The sequence below is a fragment of the Moschus berezovskii genome, chromosome 28, assembly GCF_049115385.1.
Source record: "Moschus berezovskii isolate FMDL1 chromosome 28, NW_MosBer_1.0, whole genome shotgun sequence".
Lineage (NCBI taxonomy): Eukaryota > Metazoa > Chordata > Mammalia > Artiodactyla > Moschidae > Moschus > Moschus berezovskii.
Window position 1 is genome coordinate 11,818,150 of NC_142487.1, and position 20,806 is coordinate 11,838,955.

Consider the following 20,806-nt stretch of genomic DNA (forward strand, 5'->3'; position numbering starts at 1 on the left):
GATGCTTCACCATTAGATGGGCAGTGGTGGAAAGAGGGCAGAGGGCAACTGTGACACCTCCAGTCCTAACGTCATCAACAGTACACAGCCCATAACTACTTGTGGGTCAAAGATGCAATTTAATCCCATGCACAGCAATTTAGAAAAATCAAACAATTTACTAGATTGGAAAAGACGTCCTGTCAAGACTATAATGCATTAGGATAATTTTATCTTTCTATAATAATTTTGCATCTGTATACAGTACTTATGTTTTAATGTATTTGCATTAAAAAGTTGTAAGTTCTCCCTTATTCTTTACCATATGTCTGACAGCTGATCGCAGAAGAATTGATGCTTTAGAACTGTGGTGCTGGAGAAGACTCTTGAGAGTCCCTTGGACTGCAAGGAGATCCAACCAGTCCATTCTAAAGGAGATCAGTCCTGGGTGTTCATTAGAAGGACTGATGCTGAAGCTCAAACTCCAATACTTTGGCTACCTCATGCAACGAGTTGACTCACTGGAAAAGACTCTGATGCTGGGAGGGATTGGGGGCGGGAGGAGAAGGGGACGACAGAGGATGAGATGGCTGGATGGCATCACCGACTCGATGGACATGAGTGTGAGTGAACTCCGGGAGTTGGTGATGAACAGGGAGGCCTGGCGTGCTGTGATTCATGGGGTCGCAAAAAGTCGGACACGACTGAGCAACTGAACTGACCGACTGACTGACATTAATATACATTTATTATATTTAACTTGTATCTTTTGGAGAGTAAAAGATATCTTTGTAGCTTGTAATATCCTTCATAATGTGGCTTTCTGTTATTTTTCATTTGTAGTAAGTACTGTATGCAATTTAATAGATTACTATCTTTAATAATGGAAAAGACTCTGATGCTGGGAAAGGTTGGGGGCGGGAGGAGAAGGGGACGACGGAGAATGAGATGGCTGGATGGCATCACCGACTCTGTGGACATGAGTTTGAGTGTACTCCGGGAGTTGGTGATGGACAGGGAGGCCTGGCGTGCTGTGATTCATGGGGTCGCGGAGAGTCGGACACGACTGAGCGACTGAACTGAACTGAACTGATCTTTAATAAAATCCATTCTCAGGAAAATATTTCAGCAAGTGTGTCAGCAACAAACTTTCTTCATAAACAGGCTAAGAACTGATACACTGGGAGCATGAGAGCAAAATCGCACAAGTTTAATTATTCACAGGGCAACCATTGAACAGAGTGTATTTTTTGCTCAATTATTTTTATACGCAGAAAAGAGCTTCTCACATAAAATCATTTCCAAGGTGATGAAAGGCAACTGCTAGGACTTCCACCTTTCACTAGTCCCACAATTTTATACTCCAATTACATGCTGTGAAATAAGGCATAACATTTTTGACTGTAATTCATAGTAAGAAATGCATTTTACATAGGGATTCAAACACATGCATAAGTATATGTTTTATACACAAACATTTTACAAAATGAAACTTACACAATCAACTGATTTCACAACCCACTATCAGGTTGTGCCCTGCAACTTGGAAAACCTGGTGTAAAAGTCTAAAATCTTTTAATGTATATGATATATTCATATATGTAAATAATCCACAAAAATTATTAGCACTAAGAAGAAATTTTAGCAAAGTTGGGGGATACATGATCAACACAAAAACATTCTATTTCCATTTTTTAATAGTAAAAAAAAAATACTAAGGAATAAACTTAACCAAGGAGGTGTGAGACTTACACACTGAAAACTATAAAGTATTGCTGACAGAAATTAAAGAAGACCAAAAAATGGACAGACATCCTGTATTCATGGGTTGGAAGGCTTAATATTGTTAAGATGGTTGTTGTTGTTCAGTCACTCAGTCATGTCCAACTCTTTGCGATCTCATGGACTGCAGCACGCCAGGCTTCCCTGTCCATCACCAACTTCCGGAGCATGCTCAAACTCATGTCCATTGAGTTGGTGATGCCATCCAACCATCTCATCCTCTGTCATCCCCTTCTCCTCCTGCCTTCAGTCTTTTCAAGCATCAGGGTCTTTTCCAATGAGTCAGCTCTTTGCATCAGGTGGCTAAAATACTAGAGCTTCAGCTTCAGCATCAGTCCTTCCAATAAATATTCAGGGTTGATTTCCTCTAGGATTGACTGGCTTGCTCTCCTTGCAGTCCAAGAAACTCTCAAGAGTCTTCTCTTGAGTTAAGGTAATACTACTACACAAAATGATCTACAGATTGAATGCAATTCCTAACTAAATCCCAAAGGCCTTTTTCAAGAAATGGAAAAGCTGATCCTAAAATTCATGTGGAATTGCAAGGGCCCCAAATAGCTGACACAATCTTGAAAAGAAGAGAGCTAGAGACTCCAGCTTCCAAATTTTAAAACTTACCTCAAAGTTATAGTAATCAAAACAAAGTGGTACTTGCATAGCAAAAAACATATAGATTGATGACACGGAGCTGAAAGTCCAGAAATAAATCCATATATCTATGGTTGATTGATTTTTGATACAAGTGCTCAGAACATTAAGGAGGGAAAGAATAGTCTCTTCAACAAATGATGCTGGGAAAAGTGGATATCTACATGGGGGGGGCGAAATATTGTACCCCTACGTCACACCATACATAAATATTAACTCAAAATGGATCAGTGACCTGCATTTAAGAGTCAAAACTACAAAACTCTTCAAAGGTGAAGTGAACCTTCATAGGGGTGAACCTTCAAGGTCATGAACTTAGTAGCAGTTTTTAAGACGTGATACCAAAAACACTAGATACAGCATATTTTACTTTATTATAGCACTATATTATGCATTGCAGATAGTGTTTTTTACAAATTGAAGGTTTGTAGTGACCCTGTGCATTAGGCAAGTTTATCAGTGCTATTATTCCAGCAGCTTTGTTCACTTCTTGTCTCTGTGGCACATTTTGATAATTCTTGCAATATTTCAAACTTTTTCATTGTTTTTTTATTTACTTATTATTATTTTTATTGTTATTATTTTATTATTATTTGTTGTGGTAATGTGATCAGTGATCTTTGCTGTTACTATTGTAATTGGTTTTTTGTTTTACATTTTAAAGTACGTATTGTTTTTTAGATATAATGCTATACTTTATAATAGACTACAGTATAGTATAAACATAACTTTTATATGCAATGGGAAACCAAAATATTCATGTAACTCACTTTACTGCAACCTTTGCTTTGTTGCAGCGGTCTGGAGCTAAACCTGCAATATCTACCTCCAAGGTATGCCTGTAAATGGATAAATTAGCCTTCGAAGTTAAAAATGTACACTAGTCAAAAAGGCCATCATCAAAAAATTTACAAACAATAAATGCTGGAGAGAAAAGGGAACACTCTTGCACTGTTGGTGGAAATATAAATTGGTACAGCCACTAGAGAGAACAATGTGGAGATTCCTTAAAAAGCTAGGAATAAAACTACCATATGACCCAGCAATCCCACTACTGAGCACATACCCTGAGAAAATCAAAATTCAAAAAGACACATGTATCCCAATGTTCCCTGCAGCTCTATATACAATAGCCAGGACATGGAAGCGATCTAAATGTCAATCAGCAGATGAATGGATAAAGAAGTTGTGGTGCACACATACAATGGAATATTACCTGGCCATAAAAAAGGAATGAATGTGAGGCAGTTTAACTGAGGTGTATTAACCTAGAGACTGTACACAGAGTGGAGTAAGTCAGAAAAACAAGTATTGTATATTGACGTGTGTGTATGTGTAATCTAGAAAAACGGTACAGATGAACCTATTTGCAGGGCAGGAATAGAGACACAGACATAGAGAACAGACTTATAGACACAGTGGGAGAAGGAGAAGGTGGGTCAGATTGAGAGAACAGCACTGAAACATTTATATTATCCTATGTAAAACAGCTATTGGGAAGTTGTTATGTATCACAGGGACTTAACTCAATGCTCTGTGACAACCTAGAGGGGTGGGAAGGGGTAAGGAGGTTCAAGAAGGAGGGGATATATGCATGTTGTTCAGTTGCCCAGTCAGGTCCAGCTTTTTGCGACCCCATGGACTGCAGCACGTGAGGCTTCCCTGTCCCTCACCATCTCCCAGAATTTGCCCAAGTTCATGTTCACGGCATCAGTGATGCCGTCCAGCCATCTCATCCTCTGATGCCCTCTTCTCCTTCTGCCCTCGCTCTTTCCCAGCATCAGGGACTTTTCCAATGAGTCGTCTGTTCACATCAGGGACCAAAATACCGGAACTTCAGCTTCAGCATCAGTCCCTCCAGTGAATATTCAGTGTTGATCTCCCTTAATATTCACTGGTTTGATCTCCCTGCTGTCCAAGAGACTTTCAAAAGTCTTCTCCAGCACCACAGTTCAAAGGCATCAATTCTTTGGTGTTCTGCCTTCTTTACAGTCCAGCTCTCACAACCATATGTGACCACTGGGAAGACCATGGCCTTGACTATACGGACCTTTGTCTGCAGAGTAACGCTTAACCTGGATAATATGTATACTTCTGGCTGATTCACGTTGTTGTAGAGCAGAAACCAATACTACTTTGTGAAAACAATTATCCTCTAATTAAAAAAAAACTGTACATCAAAGGATTCTATCAAGAGCATGAAAAGACAATCCACAGAATCAGAGACAATATTTGCAAATCATATATCTAATAAGGATCTACTATTCAGAATGCATGAAGAACTCTTAAACTCAACAAAAGATAAACCTAATTTAAAAACGGACCCGAACAGACATTCTTCAAGAGAAGGTAGACAAATGGCCAAAAAGCAAATAAAAAGATGCTCACCATCACGAGTCATTAAGAAAATGCAAATCAAAACCACAATTAGATACCACTCACATCCACTAGGATGGCTATAAAAGCAAAGAGAAAATGGAAAGTGTTAGCAAGAATGTGGAGAAATTGGAACCCTTGTGTATTGCTAGTAGAAATGAAAATGGTGAAGCCACTCTAAAAATAGCTTGATGGTTTCTCAAAAAGTTAAAGATAGAATTACCATGTGATCCAACAGTTCCGTTCCTGAGGTGTATTTCCAAAAGAATTTAAAGAAGGTATTCAAACAAAAACTGAAACACAAATGTTCATACCAGCACCATTTACACCAGCCAAAAAAAAGGTGAAAACAATTCAAATATTCTTACCTGAGGAGTGGATAAACAAACTGTGGCATATTCACAAAATGGAATCTTATTAAGCCATAAAAAGGAAAAAGGTACTGACACATGCTACAACATGGATGAACCTTAAAAACATTACACTCAGTCTAAAAAGCTAGACACCAAAAGTCATCTACCATATGATTCCATTTATATGAAATACCAGAATACATAAATCCACAGAGAGAAGCTGATCAGTGGCTGCCATGGGCTGACGGAGAAGGGATAGGTTTCCATCTGGGATAAAGAATAGGCTTTGGACCGAGTTAGCGCTGATAGCTGGATAGTATCATGAATTACTTAATGGCACTAAATTGTGAATTGTAAACTTTGTTATGTGTATTTTACCACAATTTTTTAATGTAAAAAAAAAATTTTTTTAAGCCAATGAAATTTCATGAAGTTCCACTGAGACAGATGAGAAATAATCCCTTAGAGGAAAAACAACCCCGGTGATTATTTCAGTTTCAATGAATTACCTGATAATTATTTTATTCTTTGTGTTTATATGTATCATCACATCTAATTCTTATGTCAACCCAATTTAGAGATTAATAGAGATTTGCAATAGCTAAGAATTTCTCCAAGCCACACACCTAGCCAGTAAAATTGGAAGTGAACCCAGGCAGTCTAACTGCAGAATGAGTTACACTAAAGGAAATAATGTTCTTATACTAAAAGAAGCAATATTCTTCAAGTGTTGAAACACTTAGAACATAGCATACAAGTAGCATGCCCAAATGACCTCTACAGTTACCAAACAAGTGACGCTTGTGGAAGAGTGGAAATTCTACAGACTTGTGTCCACAAGTTTATTCTCTATGTCTGCGAACAGTCTTTCCTTTATACACACACCAGTCAGTACATGCAGAATTTTGTGGTCTTTTCTCCATTTATTAAAAATTTCCCACACTGCTACTTAACCTACATGATTATAATTTTAAAGGCAATATGATAATCCATATAGCTGATATACCATTTTTCTGGAAGTCATTTATTTCCAGTTTCAAAACAGTGTAATTAATGCTGTGATACACATCTCCTTGTATCTATGTAACATTTCATTTAAAAAATAATCTCCTTGTACAGAGAACAGACTGGTGATGCCAGTGGCTGGGGCTTATGGGGTACAGAGTGGAATGGGTGAAGGTGGTCAAAAGGTACAAACTTCCAGTTACAAAGTCAGTCAGTCCTAGGAATGTAATGTATAGCATGGCGACTAAGGTTAACAATACTGTACTGAATATCTGAAAGTTGCTGAAAGATAGAGCTTAAAAGTTCTCATCACAAGAAAAAAATCTGTAACCATGTGTAGTGATGGATGTTAACTTATTGAGGTGATCATTTTGCAATTTACACAAACAAGGAATCAATACCTTGTACAGTTGAAACTAATATAATGTTATATGTCAATTATATCTGAGCTTAAAAAACTGACCTCTCTGAAAAATTTCTAATAGTATTACTGTGTGGAAAATTTTTGAACATACACAAAATGAGGTGGACAGTATAATGAATTACCATCCATCACCCAACTTAGCAATGATCAATTCATGGCCAATCTTGCTTTATCTACATCCTCATCCACTTAAGCCTCACCCTCCAGGATAATTTTATAACAAATTTCAGATATCTGAATTTCTCATGTACATATTTTAGCATATACTCATTAAATGAGTTTTTAAAAAATATACTCACAATTCTATTATAATATCTAAAAATATGAATAATTCCTAATATCATCAACAATAGAGTAAAAGGTCAAATTTTCCTGATCATCTCAAATATACCCACAGTTCAATTTTGTTTTTATTTTCATTAGGAGGTGGAGCAAAAAAGATATTACTATGATTTATGTAGTATCTTAGGCAGAGAGTGTCCTGCCTATGTTCTCCTTTAAAAGTTTTATATTACCCAGACTTACATTTAGGTCTTTAATCCAGTTTGAGTTTGTTTCTATGTATGGTATTAGAGACTGTTCTAATCTATAGATTCAATCTAATCCCCATGAAATTACTAATAGCCTTTTCAGAACTTTCCTGGTAGTTCAGTTGGTAAAGAATCTGCCTGCAATGTGGGAGACCTAGGTTCGATCCTTGGGTTGGGAAGATCCCCTGAAGAAGCACAAGGCTACCCACTCCAGTATTCTGGCCTGAAGAATTCCATGGGCTGTATAGTCCATGGGGTCGCAAAGAGTTGGACACCACTGAGAGACTTTCACTTCACTTATTCAGAACTAGAACAAAAAATTTTAAGATCTGTATGGAAACACAAAAGGCCCCAAATAGCCACAGCAATTTTGTGGGGAGAAAAAAAGAAAAGCAACAAAGACAGAGCTAGAGGAATTAGGCTCCTTGACTTCAGGAGTTTTGACTGTACTACAAAGCTACAGTAATCCAAACAGTAGGATACTGGCACAAAAACAGACACACATCAATGGAACAGGAAAGAAAGCCCAGAGGCAAACTCACACACCTATGGTCAACTATTCTATGACAAAGGAGGCAAGAATACACAATGGAGAAAAAACAGCCTCTTCAATAAGTGGTAGTAGGTAAACTAGACAGTTACATGTAAAAGAATGAAATCAGAACACTCTTATGCATTTCATTATGGACATGAAACTGCACAAACTCTGGGAGATGGTGAAGGACAAGGAAGCCTGGCATGCTGCAGTCCACGGGGTAGCAAAGAGCTGAAGACAACTTAGCCAGTAAATAACAACAACAATGTATTTCATTGAAAGCTGAAAGTCTAGGAACTATTATCAAATGCTAAATCACCATTCAATTTTTTAAAGTGAAATAACAACTCTTGAAAGAAAGAGATACTGCTATAAACTTTACCTTCATGACATCTCTATAGGACCGGATGGCTGAGGCTTTCCTCTTTTCATCGTCATCCTCCTCCAGACCCTCATCCGCAGCCTCGTAGCCCTCATCATTGCTGCCATCAGCCTCTACCGTGTTGGCCATGCGATCAATGAGCTGCTCCAGTGGGGGGCTTAACTCCCTTTCTTCATTCTCCTTCAAGCCATAGTCCAGTGCCTTATAAATAATAATTCCCAAAGATTCTATAACCTAGGAACATTAAGGAAGGCAGTTAATAGAGACAACTGAACAGCTTTATAGAACTAACTGTAAGGCATAAAATATTTAGTATATTTAAGCTAGGTCTAATCTATTCCATTTCAGAAACATGACACATTAAATTTAAGGAGCTTAAAAAGTCTCACCTGTGTTTTTTAAAAAAACCTCAGATGGAAATATTTCTGTAATTTCTTCAAACCAGTATGTAACACATACACAAAGCCTTTTCATGTTTTCTTAGATTTATGTTAAACACTAGAATCTATATTCTCTGTTTATATAAAATACCAGCAATACCAACCAGGTTGATTTCCCACATTTTCAAACCATATTTTTTCAGAATAGACAGAATTACCAAAGAACATATCCATTCAGAACTGTTATGACAACACTTATCTAATTAGGGATTTCATAGACATATCAAGGATCTGAGACTGAAAACTCAGTGACTGGTAGCAGCTAACTTAAGCTTAAACAAACAATCTATTTACAGCCATGTCCTTCTGACAGGGGCTGGCAGTGCTTCAACTTCCACCTTAAGGTACTGCCTGCGTATCAGGCAGAACCATCTGTAAACCAGGCTGGAGTCTTCTGTCAACTGATTGCAGAACTCCCCCAAGGCAACAGGTACAGGCTGGAAAGACAGAGTGGCTCAGCAGCATGCACTTGGGTGATGCCTCCAGGGCCAACCCAGGCCAAGCATGTGCAAAATGCTTCCACTGGATGACGGCATGCCTCTGTACAAACCCAAACTCATGGCTAGAAGGGTCAATAACCCCCAGTTTATGATGGGCAGCTCAGGACTCAGGTAAATTGGTGGCCCACTGTTGAGTGTTCAGTCTTGACTGTGGCCCAGCATCAGACCAAGAGCTATTTCTCAAAAGGAAACCAGCTCTCCACAAAGAGCTGCAGGGCTCTGCTCCAGAACTCTAGGGGCCTGCACTGTGACTCACCTGCAGGGCTACCCAAGGCTCAGACTGTAGCCCTCTCTGACACTGACACTGCAAGCACCACCACATCTGCAGGGTCAGGTGGCCCGTGCAGCAGAGGAGCCAGTCTGGCAGCTGCATTTGTGGGGGAGCTCTTCCAGTCCTGGTTCCTGCTCAGAACTAGCAGCTTTCTGGGTCCTTCAGCAAATAGGCTAGAGTAATACAACACACTTCGAGGAATATGTGCCTTCAAAATCCAGAGTCCACCAGGCTTTGCGCTTCTTTTCTGTTTGCAGTCAGGGCCTTGGAAAAGATGTCCTAAAACATTCTGGAAGGTCTCCCAGCTCCAGGATAAACTACGCGCAGCTGGTTTCCATGTCCCAAATCTATTACCTTTCCTGATTTAAACCTGAACCATGAAGCAGTCCTATATGCAATCCAACCTCTCAGAAACACAACGTAACAAGGCTGGGCATTATTAGACTGACACATAAAGTAGCTGACTCTTCTCTTTCACAGACTCCAGAAACTTCCAGCCTTGTGCTAGAGAAGCATCTACCTAGTTCTACACAGTCTGGAGCTGGTGATAACAGATAAGCACCCAAAAGACAACTGAAACATAACAGTACCTTGACACATCAACTTGCCTACATATATACTTAGTGACTGCAAGCCACTGCAAGTGACTGCAAGTCACTCAGTCATGTCCGACTCTTTTGAGACTCCGTGGACTATAGCCCACCAGGCTCCTCCATCCATGGGATTCTCCAGGCAAGAATCCTGGAGTGGGTTGCCATTTCCTTCTCCAGGGGATCTTCCTGACCCAGGGATCGAACCCAGGTCTCCAGCATTGCAGGCAGACGCTTTAACCTCTGAGCCACCACGGAAGCCACATATATACTTACTTATACTAATTTTAGAAATTCATTTCCAAAACTTGTGGTTGTTCAGTCGCTAAGTCATGTCCAAAAGTGATTTAAGTATTAAGTAGGAGAGTTCCAACTAAGAAGGCTTTCAGAAAATTAGAGACGTTTTTTCCACGTTGACATTGATTATAATCTACCTGTATAAATATCAACCTGACATTTCTCTATCTTGTTCACAAAAATACTATAAAAGACTTACTACACTTTCTTGCTGCAATATCTAAATACTAACTGTGGTACTCTCATATCTAGTAAAATTTATCCCCCCAAAGCCTAATTTTCTATTAGTTAATCCAGTTAATGTCCACTATACTAAGCACCCTTCCTTTCATTTATGAATTCAGTCCACAGATATGTGCTAAGAATCAAGTGTATGTGCCAATGAAGAAATAGATGAGGAGAAGAGACCTGTGGCCTTCACAAAGGTTTTGTCCTAGGGAAAACAGATAATTAATAAGCTAAATGACTGTGCTACACGTTATAATAAATAAGGGAAGGGTGTTATGAGAGCAAAATAGGAAGCCCTAACTAGTCCAAAGATCAGGGAAGCCTTTGTTGCTGCTGCTGCTGCTGCTAAGTCACTTCAGTCGTGTCCGACTCTGTGCGACCCCATGGACGGCAGCCCACTAGGCTCCGCCATCCCTGGGATTCTCCAGGCAAGAACACTGGAGTGGGTTGCCATTTCCTTCTCCAACGTGTGAAAGTGAAAAGTGAAAGTGAAGTTGCTCAGTCTTGTCCGACTAGTAGCGACCCCATGGACTGTAGCCCACCAGGCTCCTCTGTCCATGGGATTTTCTAGGCAAGAGTACTGGAGTGGCTTGCCATTGCCTTCTCCAAGCCTTCGTTAAGAAAATGAATTTTAAGTAGAGTTAACCACAAGAAGAAGGGGGTTAGAAAAGAATTCCAAAGATAGGAAACAGTGAGTATGAAGGCCTAGAGATAAGGAAGAGCGTGGAATGAATGAAGAAAAAACAACAAATGATGACAAGAGGATGGTTAGGATGAGGCTTGTGAGGTGGGAATACATTCACACATCACATGAAGCCTCAAAGGCTCCCTGACAGGTTTGAAAGGAAAGTGAAAGGGAAGTCCCTCAGTTGGGTCCAACTCTTTGCGATCCCCTGGACTGTAGCCTGCCAGGTTCCTCCATCCCTGGGATTTTCCAGGCAAGAATACTAGAGTGGATTGCCGTTTCCTTCTCCAGGGGATCTTCCCCACCTAGGGATTGAACCTGCGTCACCTGCACCGCAGACAGACTCTACCATGTGAGATACCAGGGAAGTCTGAATGTTCATCAAGTAATAGCAAGCCACTGAAAGGTTTTGGGAAGTGGGGCAGTAAGATATTTTTATTTTTAAAGTATCAGTCAGTCAGTTCAGTCGCTCAATCATTTCCGACTCTTTGCGACCCCATGGACTGCAGCATGCCAGGCTTCACTGTCCATCACTAACTCCCAGAGCCTACTCAAATGCATGTCCATTGAGTCGGTGATGCCATCCAACCATCTCATCCTCTGTCATCCCCTTCTCCTCCTGCCTTCAATCTTTCCCAGCATCAGGGTCTTTTCAGTATTTTTAAAATATATCATGCCACAGTTATCAAGACAGGGTGGTACTAGCAAAAGAACAGACAACGAGATTCATGGAACAGTATACAGAGCCCAAAACAGACTCACAAAGATAGAGTCAACTGAGCACTGACAAAGGAGTAAAGGCAATTTAAAAGAATAGGCTTTTCTTCAAACGGTACTGGAGCAACAACATCCACATGCAAAAATATGAGTCTAGCTTCAGATCTTACACCTTTCACAACGTTACAAGTAAAATACAAAACTACTGAATGAGAAGATAACATAGGAGAAAATCTAGTTGACTTTGGATTTGATGATTTTTTTACAGATACAAGGAGTGATCCATGAAAGAAAAAATTGGTATGTTAGACTTCATTATAATTAACAAATTCTGCTGCATGAAAGGCACTGTTCAAAGAATGAAACAACAAGCCACAGCTGGAAGAAAATATTTGCCAAACACATGTGTGATAATGGACTGGTATCCAAAATACACAAAGAACCTTAAAACTCAAACAGAAAATAACTCCTGGAGTTTCCTAGTGGTCTAGTCTAGGATTCTGGACTTTCACTGCCATGAGTCAGGTTCACTCCCTGGTCAGGGAACTCAAGTCCCACAGCTATCTAACCTGACCCCCCACCCCCCGAAAAAAAAAATTACCCAATTACAAAATGGGCAAGTGATCAGAATAGACACCTCACCACAGTATACAAATGGCAACAAAAATGTGAAATGATGCTCAAAATCATACATCATCATAAATTGTACCAACGTTTTCTTAGGTCACTCTCCCAAGGCAAAAGAAATAAAAGCAAAAATTAACAACTGGGACCTAATCAAATTTACAAGCTTTTGTATAGCTAAAGAAATCATCCACAGAATGAAAACACAGCCTACAGACTGGGAGAAAATATTTGCAAGTGATGTGACCAACAAGGGCTTAATATCCAAAATATACAAACAGCTCATACAATTCAACAATAAAATAACTTACAGTGCAATAGAAAAATAGGCAGAAAACCTACATAGATAGTTCTCCTAGGAAAACACACAGACAGCTAACAGGCACATGAAAAGATGCTCAACATCACTAATTACTAGAAAAAAGCAAATCAAAACTATGAGGCACCACTTCACACCTCTCAGACGGCTATCATTAAAAAGTCTACAAATAACAAATGCTAAAGAGGGTGTGCAGAAAAGGGAATCCTCCTACACTGCTGGTGGGAATGAAAGTTGATGTAGCCACTATGAAAATAATCAGGAAATTCCTCAAAAAGTTAAAAATAGAGTTGTCAAGTGACCCAGCAACCCCACTCCTGGGCATATATCTGGACAAAACTGAAATTCAAAAAGACACATGTACCCCAATCTTCAATGCAACACTATTCACAACAGCCAAGACATGGAAATAACCTAAGTGTCCATCAAAAGATGAGTGGATAAAGAAGATGTGGTACAGATATACAATGCAATACTACTCAACCATGAAACAGAACAAAATAACGCCATTTGCAGCAACATGGATGAACTTGGAGACTGTCATATTAAGTCAGTTAAATCAGAAAGACAAATACCGTGTGATATCACTTCTATGTGAAATCTGAAATACAATACAAATGAACCTAGCTACAAAACAGACTCACAGACATAGAGAACAGACTTGTGGTTGCCAAGGGAGAGAGTGGGAAGAATGGATTGGGAGTTTGGGGTTAGCAGATGCAAACTATTATATATAGAATGGATAAACAATAAGTCTTATGATAGCACAGGGAAATATATTCAATATTCTGTGAAAAACCATAATGGAAAAGAATATATAAAAGAATGTAAAAGAAATCATATGTCATCAGGGAGTTACAAATTAAAACAGTAAGATCCCACTATATACCTACTAGAATGGCTAAAATTACAAACAATGATATCATCAAATGCTGATGAGAATGTGGGGCAGCAGGAACTCTCATCAATGGTTGTTAGGAATGCCGATGGTTCAGCCACCATAGAAGACATTCTGGCAGTTGCTCACACAGCCGAACATACTCCTACCATATAATCATGCAATTCCACTCCTTGATATTTACTCAAGCTGAAAACTAACATCCACACAAAAATCTGTACACAAATGTTTGTTGTTGTTGTTTAGTCATTAAGTCATGTCTGACTCTTTGCAATCCCATCAAGTGTAGCCTGCCAGGCTCCTCTGTCCATGGGATTTCCCAGGCAATAATACTACAGTGAGTTTCCATTTCCTTCTTCAGGGGATCTTCTTGACCCAGGGAACCTGCATCTCCAATGTCCCTTGCATTGGCAGGTGGATTCTTTACTGCTGAGCCACCAAGGAAGTCCTACACAAATGTTTAAAGTAACTTTATTCAGAACTGTCAAAACTTGGAGGCAACCAAGACGTTTTCCAACATGTGAAGGGATAAACTATGATAAATCCATACAACCGACTATTATTCAAAGATAAAGAAATGAGCTGTCAAACTACAAAGACATAGAGGACACTTTAAGGTAGATGGCTAAGTGAAAGAAGACAGTCTGAAAAGGCTAAATTCTGACTATATGATATTTTGGAAAAGGCAAAACTATACAGAAAATAAAAAGATCAGTTGTTGCCATGAAAGCATATAGGACAGTTTAAGGAGAAAAACTACACAAGAAATGCAGACCCAAACATTTAATGACTGGCCAGAGGATGAGAAATCAAGAGACTAGACTGTAAAGGAACAACAGTATGAAGGAAAGGAGAAAGTCACAAAAACCAGAGTGAGAAAAAACTCTCAGGAGTAGGTCACAGTCCTGGCGCTGAATGTGGGAGAAGAGGGAAGAAGAGACCTAGGGCACACTGCTGGATTACTCCAGGAGGCGGCCATGGTGACCTCAGCAAGGGCCAGACTGTGTGAACAAACAATGCCATGTGTACCAGCACACGCAGAAATGTTTAGGAAGAGGAGCGAAATACATGGCAGCAACTAGAGAGGAAGACAGGGCAAAGGTAGGGGTTTTTTAAAATTATTATTATTACTTTTTCTTTGAAGACTTCAAGTCTTAAGCATTTTCAAGGGTGATGGAAAGAATATAGAAAGAACAGTGAAGATAATGCAAAGATAAGGGATCAGAATTACCAACAGTGACCTTTGTTTGAAGTGTCAGACCTCTAAAAGAGATCACTCACTTCTCAAAAAAAAAAATCTTTCCATGAAATTTAGATATGCTTTTTACCTTTCTTAAAATAGCAAAAACGTCCATTTATCTATGCCTGAGAGTTATCTTTTTATTCAATATTACTTCCTAAGCATTTTCTAGGTGATAAATTCATTAACATGCCATTCTAAGCCTTTTACATTCTAAGCCCAGTGAACTTTTCTGTTCACAACCCCATAATGAGCTGATCACTTCGCTCACTTTCCTTCTGCTTACCTTTCTTTACTCATGTCACTCCCCACCTGTGTCTGACAAATCCTACCAGTACTCTTATTCTTCAGACCCAGAGCCCTATGACCAGAGTTGATTATTTTCAACCTTACCATCTTTGCCTGCTCTGTTTATCCAACTTTTACATGTGACTGTTTGTTAACTGCATCCAAAACTACAAAATAATCATTCTTTTCAAGTGCAGGTGGAATGTTCACCAAGACAAAGCCTATGCTGTTTGAAAAAAACAAAATAAATCTCAATAAATTTCAAGACTGAAATATCAAAAATTGTTTTCTGGCAATGAAATGAAACCAGAAATCAGCTAACAAAGTAATCTGTACTAAGTTATTTTATACTAAAGTACTAAGTACGAAAAAATTAAATAGCACACTTCTAAACTCTTGGGTCAAAGAAGAAATCTCAAGGGCGATTTTAAAATATTTAATGATAATAAAAACATATAAACAAATTTGTGGAAAGCAACTAATGCACTACTTAGAAAGAAATTTATAGGTTCAGATGAATAGACAAACTCCCTAAAAGGCACAGCTTACCAAAATTTGCAAGATCCCAACACTGAAAACTATAAAACATTGCTGAAAGAAATTAAAAATCAAAGCAAGCAGAGACATACACCAAATTCATGACAGAAAGACTAAACATTGTTACAATGTCAGTTCTTTCAAGTTGATCAAAAAGTCAATGAAATCACAACCAAAACTCTACTAGTGTACAGCCTAATATAGAACTTAATGCTCCTGCAATGCATTTTTGCTTCTGTACTTTGCTTGCCGCTAGCTGCTTGTAGAACCAAAGTTAAGGTTGTTTTAAGTAAAGATCCCTAGAATTGTTTGTTGAGTAAGGATGAGTGAGGATTCCTAGGAAGACAGCAACCTGAAAAACAAGTTAAACAACAGAATGTGGGCAGTTGTGACACAGAGATCAGGCAAATAGGTCAAAGGGCCAGGGTGGGCTTATTTCGTTAAACCACCAGGAGGTGACATATACAGCATGTGTAGAGTGTGGAAAATTACTGTGTGTAAAAAGATTACTATGTGTGGATGTTTTAAAACTAATATGGTTTGAAAATGCTATATAAACCCTTGGCTTAGAGTGCTCAGGGTCCTTGTTGAAACCCGTTGCGTCGGGCAGACACTTGGACCCCAGCTAGCTGGAAATAAACCTCGCTGTGTATCTTGCATTATCGTGAGTGTCCTCTGTTCCTTTGAGGGAAGGGCGACTCTGGACCCTAACACTAGGATGTACAATGGCCTCCTGTACAATGTCATGAACCTCTGTCCATAGTTCTTCAGGCGGTCTGTATCAGATCTAATCCCTTGAATCTATTTCTCATTTCCACTGTATAATTGTAAGGGATTTGATTTAGGTCATACCTGAATGGTCTAGTGGTTTTCCCTACTTTCTTCAATTTAAGTCTGAATTTTGCAATAAGGAATTCATGTCTGAGCCACAGTCAGCTCCGAGTCTTGTTTTTGCTGGCTGTATAGAATTTCTTCATCTTCGGATGCAAAGAAAATAATCAGATTTCAGTATTGACCATCTGGTGTTGTCCATGTGTAGAGTCGTCTCTTATGTTCTTGGAAGAGGGTGTTTGCTATGACTAGTACATTTTCTCGGCAAAACTCTGTTAGCCTTTGCCCTGCCTCATTTTGTACTCCAAGGCCAAACTTGCCTGTTACTCCAGGTATCTCTTGACTTCCTACTTTTGCATTCCAGTCCTACTTTTGCATTCTGGTCCCCTATGATAAAAAGTACATCTTTTTTTGGTATTAGTTTTAGAAGGTCTTGTAGGTCATCATAGACCCATTCAACTTCAGCTCCTTTGGCATTAGTGTTTGGGACATAGACATGGATTACTTTGATATTGAACAGTTTGCCCTGGAAATGAACAAAGATCATTCTGTCATTTTTGAGATTGTACCCCAGGACTGCATTTTGGACTCTTCTGTTGACTATGAGGGCTACTCCATTTCTTCTAAGGGATACTTAGCCACAGTAGTATATATAATGGTCATCTGTGTTAAATTCATCCATTCCAGTCCATTTTAGTTCACTGATTCCTAAAATGTCGATGTTCATTCTTGCCATCTCCTGTTTGACCACTTCCAATTTGCCTTGATTCATGGACCTAACATTCCAGGTTCCTAGGCAATACTGTTCTTTTCAGCATCGGACTTTACTTCCATCACCAGTCATATCCACAACTGGGCATTGCTTTTGCTTTGGCTCCATCTCCCCATTCTTTCTGGAGTTACTTCTCCACTCTTCTCCAGTAGCATACTGGGCACCTACTGAGTTTGGGAGTTCATCTTTCAGTGTCGTATCTATTTCCCTTTCCTTACTGTTCATGGGGTTCTCAGGGCAAGAATACTGAAATGGTTTTACATTCCCTTCTCCAGTGGACCACGTTTTGTCAGAACTCTCTGCCATGACCCATCTGTCTTGAGTGGCCCTACACGGCATGGCTTATAGTTTCATTGAGTTAGACAAGGCTGTGAGCCATGTGATCAATTTGGTTAGTTTTCTGTGATTTTAGTTTTCATTCTGTCTGCCCTCTGATGGTTAAGGACAAGAGGCTTGTGGAAGCTTCCTGATGGGGAAATCTTGTTCTTATGTGTGGGGCCATGCTCAGTAAATCTGTAATCCAATTTCTGTTGATGGGCAGAGCTGATAAATGGATAGGTGATTATTTGACATTGTACAGGAAGCAGTGATCAAGACCATCCCCAAGAAAAATAAATGCAAAAAGGCAAAGTGGTTGTCTGACGAGGCCTTATGAATAGATGAGAAAAGAAGAGAAGCTAAAGGCAAAGGAGAAAAGGAAAGATATACCCACCTGAATGCAGAGTTCCAAAGAATAGCAAGGAGAGACAAGAAAGCCTTCCTCAGTGATCAATGCAAAGAAATAGAGGAGAACAATAGAATGGGAAAGACTAGAGATCTCTTCAAGAAAATCAAGAGTTACCAAGGGGAACATTTCATGCAAAGATGGGCACAATAAAGGACAGAAACAATATGGACCTAACAGAAGCATAAGCTATTAAGAAGTGGCAAGATACACAGAACTATACAAAAAAGATCTTCATGATAAGCACGATGGTGTGATCACTAACCTAGAGCCAGACATCCTGGAATGCGAAGTCAAGAGGGCCTTGGGAAGCATCACTCCAAACAAACCTAGAGAAGGTGATGGAATTCCAGTTGAACTATTTCAAATCCTAAAAGATGATGCTGTGAAAGTGCTGCACTCAATCTGTCAGCAAATTTGGAAAACTCAGCAGTGGCCGGAAACAGGACTGGAAAAGGTCAGTTTTCATTCCAGTCGCAAAGAAAGGCAATGCCAAAGAATGTTCAAAGTACCCCACAGTTGCACTCATCTCACACGCTAGCAAAGTAATGCTCAAAATTCTCCTGCTAGGCTTCAACAGTATGTGAACTATGAACTTCCAGATATTCAAGCTGGATTTAGAAAAGGCAGAGGAACCAGAGATCATATTGCCAACATCCACTGGATCATAGAAAAGCAAGAGAGTTCCAGAAAAACATCTACTTCTGCTTTATTGACTACACCAAAGCCTTTGACTGTGTGGACCACAACAAACTGTGGAAAATTCTTTAAAGACATGGGAATACCAGACCACCTGACCGGCCTCATGAGAAATCTGTATGCAGGTCAAGAAGCAAGTTAGAACTGGACATGGAACAACAGACTGGTTCCAAATTAAGAAAGGAGTACGTCAAGGCTGTGTATTGTCACCCTGCATATTTAACTTCTATGCAGAGTACATCATGCGAAATGCCGGGCTGGATGAAGCACAAGCTGGAATCAAGATTGCTGGGAGAAATATCAAGAACCTCAGATATGCAGATGACACCACCCTTCTGGCCGAAAGCAATGAAGAACTGAAGAGCCTCTTCATGAAGGTGAAAGAGGAGAGTGAAAAAGTTGGCTTAAAACTCAACATTCAAAAAACTAAGATCATGGCATTCAGTCCCATCACTTCCTGGCAAAAAGTTGGGGAAACAATGGAAACAGTGAGAGACTTTATTTTGGGGGGCTCCAAAATCTCTGCAGGTGGTGACTGCAGCCATGAAATTAAAAGATGCTTGTCTCTTGGAAGAAAAGCTCTGACCAACCTAGACAGCATATTAAAAAGCAGAGACATTATTTTGCTGACAAAATAATGGTCCATCTAGTCAAAGCTATGGTTTTTCCAGTAGTCATGTATGGATGTGAGAGTTGGACTATAAAGAAAGCTGAGCGCTGAAGAATTCATGCTTTTGAACTGTGGTGTTGAAGAACCCTGAGAGTCCCTTGGACTGCGTGCTGCAGTCCATGGGGTCAAAAGAGTCGAACAGGACTGAGCGACTGAACATTTATCGATTCATTCAGTAAATGTTCACTGAGCACCTCTGTACCAGGTCTCATATCTGGTGCAGAGTGCAGTGGTAAAGAAAACAGGTACAGTCCAGATCCCACACTCATGGAACTTAGTACTGGGATCACGGAGATAAAGTGAATGGCCAGGTGAGGACTGGGCACACTGGAGAGTGCAGCTCCTAATAAGAGGCAGCAGCTTCACTATTTCAGGTGAGTGTTTCTCTGCAGGACAGTGCAACTGATGTGAGAAACAGATACCACAAAATAAGATGAAGGAAATGAGTTCAAATACATCAGAAATCACAATAAATGGAAACATGTGAAACATGTGACAGGCAAAACAGGTGAAAGATTAAAAGGATGGAAAGGTACATTCCAGAAAAATACAAATGAGAAGAAAACACAGTAATGATGTTAATATCCAAAAACGAGAATTCAGCAAAAGCAGTATTTAAAAGGGCAAAAAGGGGCATCTCAAAAATATTGTGAACTTTCACGTACCAAACAACACAGCTTTAAAATATAAACACAAATATTTTACCTAAAACTGTCATAATTACTAAGTAAAAATGATAAGCCCTTATCACAGTAGGAAATTTTAAAGCATTTCCCTCAGAAACTTAATAAAACAACAACAAAAATTACAGTGAAGACTGTGATCTTATAATATGAGACTTGTAATATGATCAACAAGCCAAATGAAAAACATGCACATATATCTATGTGCAAGCTTGTATGTGACATAGGAGTACTAGAACATTTCACCTTTCAAAGAATAAGTCTGATTTTTCATTAGATAAGCAAAAGTTAGAGAAACTAATAAAGTAAAACTTTGAGAGGAAGAGAAAGGGCCAATTAGGATCCCACCAGACAGAAGGCTTTCACAGACAGCAATAACTGAGATGTTACAGTGAAATAGAAACAATCAGATAATTCTCTCCTTTGCTAAAAGCTAGTTATTCCTTCTACACATATAAAAATAAGAGTAAGTTTAGAAAATTTAATAAACTATTTACAAAAAAATAAGTTACAATGAAAAACAGAAAATAACGTGATGTCTATCCACGGGGGAAATGTCATGCTTTAGTTAAAAAGGCAGTCTCTGAAGTTACTTGCCTTGGTTCACATCCTGGCTCCATTACTCATGTGTTATTGGAAAAACTTCCTCATATATCTCTGTGCCTGTCTGCTCATGTACAAAATGGGGAGAGTAGCTGTACCTACTTCATAAGGTTCTTGTGAAGATTAATACATGCAAAGAGCTTAGAAAAGTGGCTAGAATACTGTAGCTTTTGAAA

The 20,806-nt window shown here is 39.3% G+C and overlaps 1 protein-coding gene across 4 annotated transcripts in view; it reads right to left on the reverse strand.

Moving 5' to 3' along the window:
• SPIRE1 (spire type actin nucleation factor 1) overlaps positions 1-20,806 on the reverse strand; it is a 161,091-nt gene that overhangs the window by 68,939 nt on the left and 71,346 nt on the right. For all 4 annotated transcript variants that reach the window (XM_055417239.2, XM_055417237.2, XM_088833440.1 and 1 more), the window contains one exon: positions 8,015-8,248. In XM_055417239.2, coding sequence (XP_055273214.1) covers positions 8,015-8,248 — 234 coding nt within the window. The remainder of the gene's footprint in view (positions 1-8,014; positions 8,249-20,806) is intronic.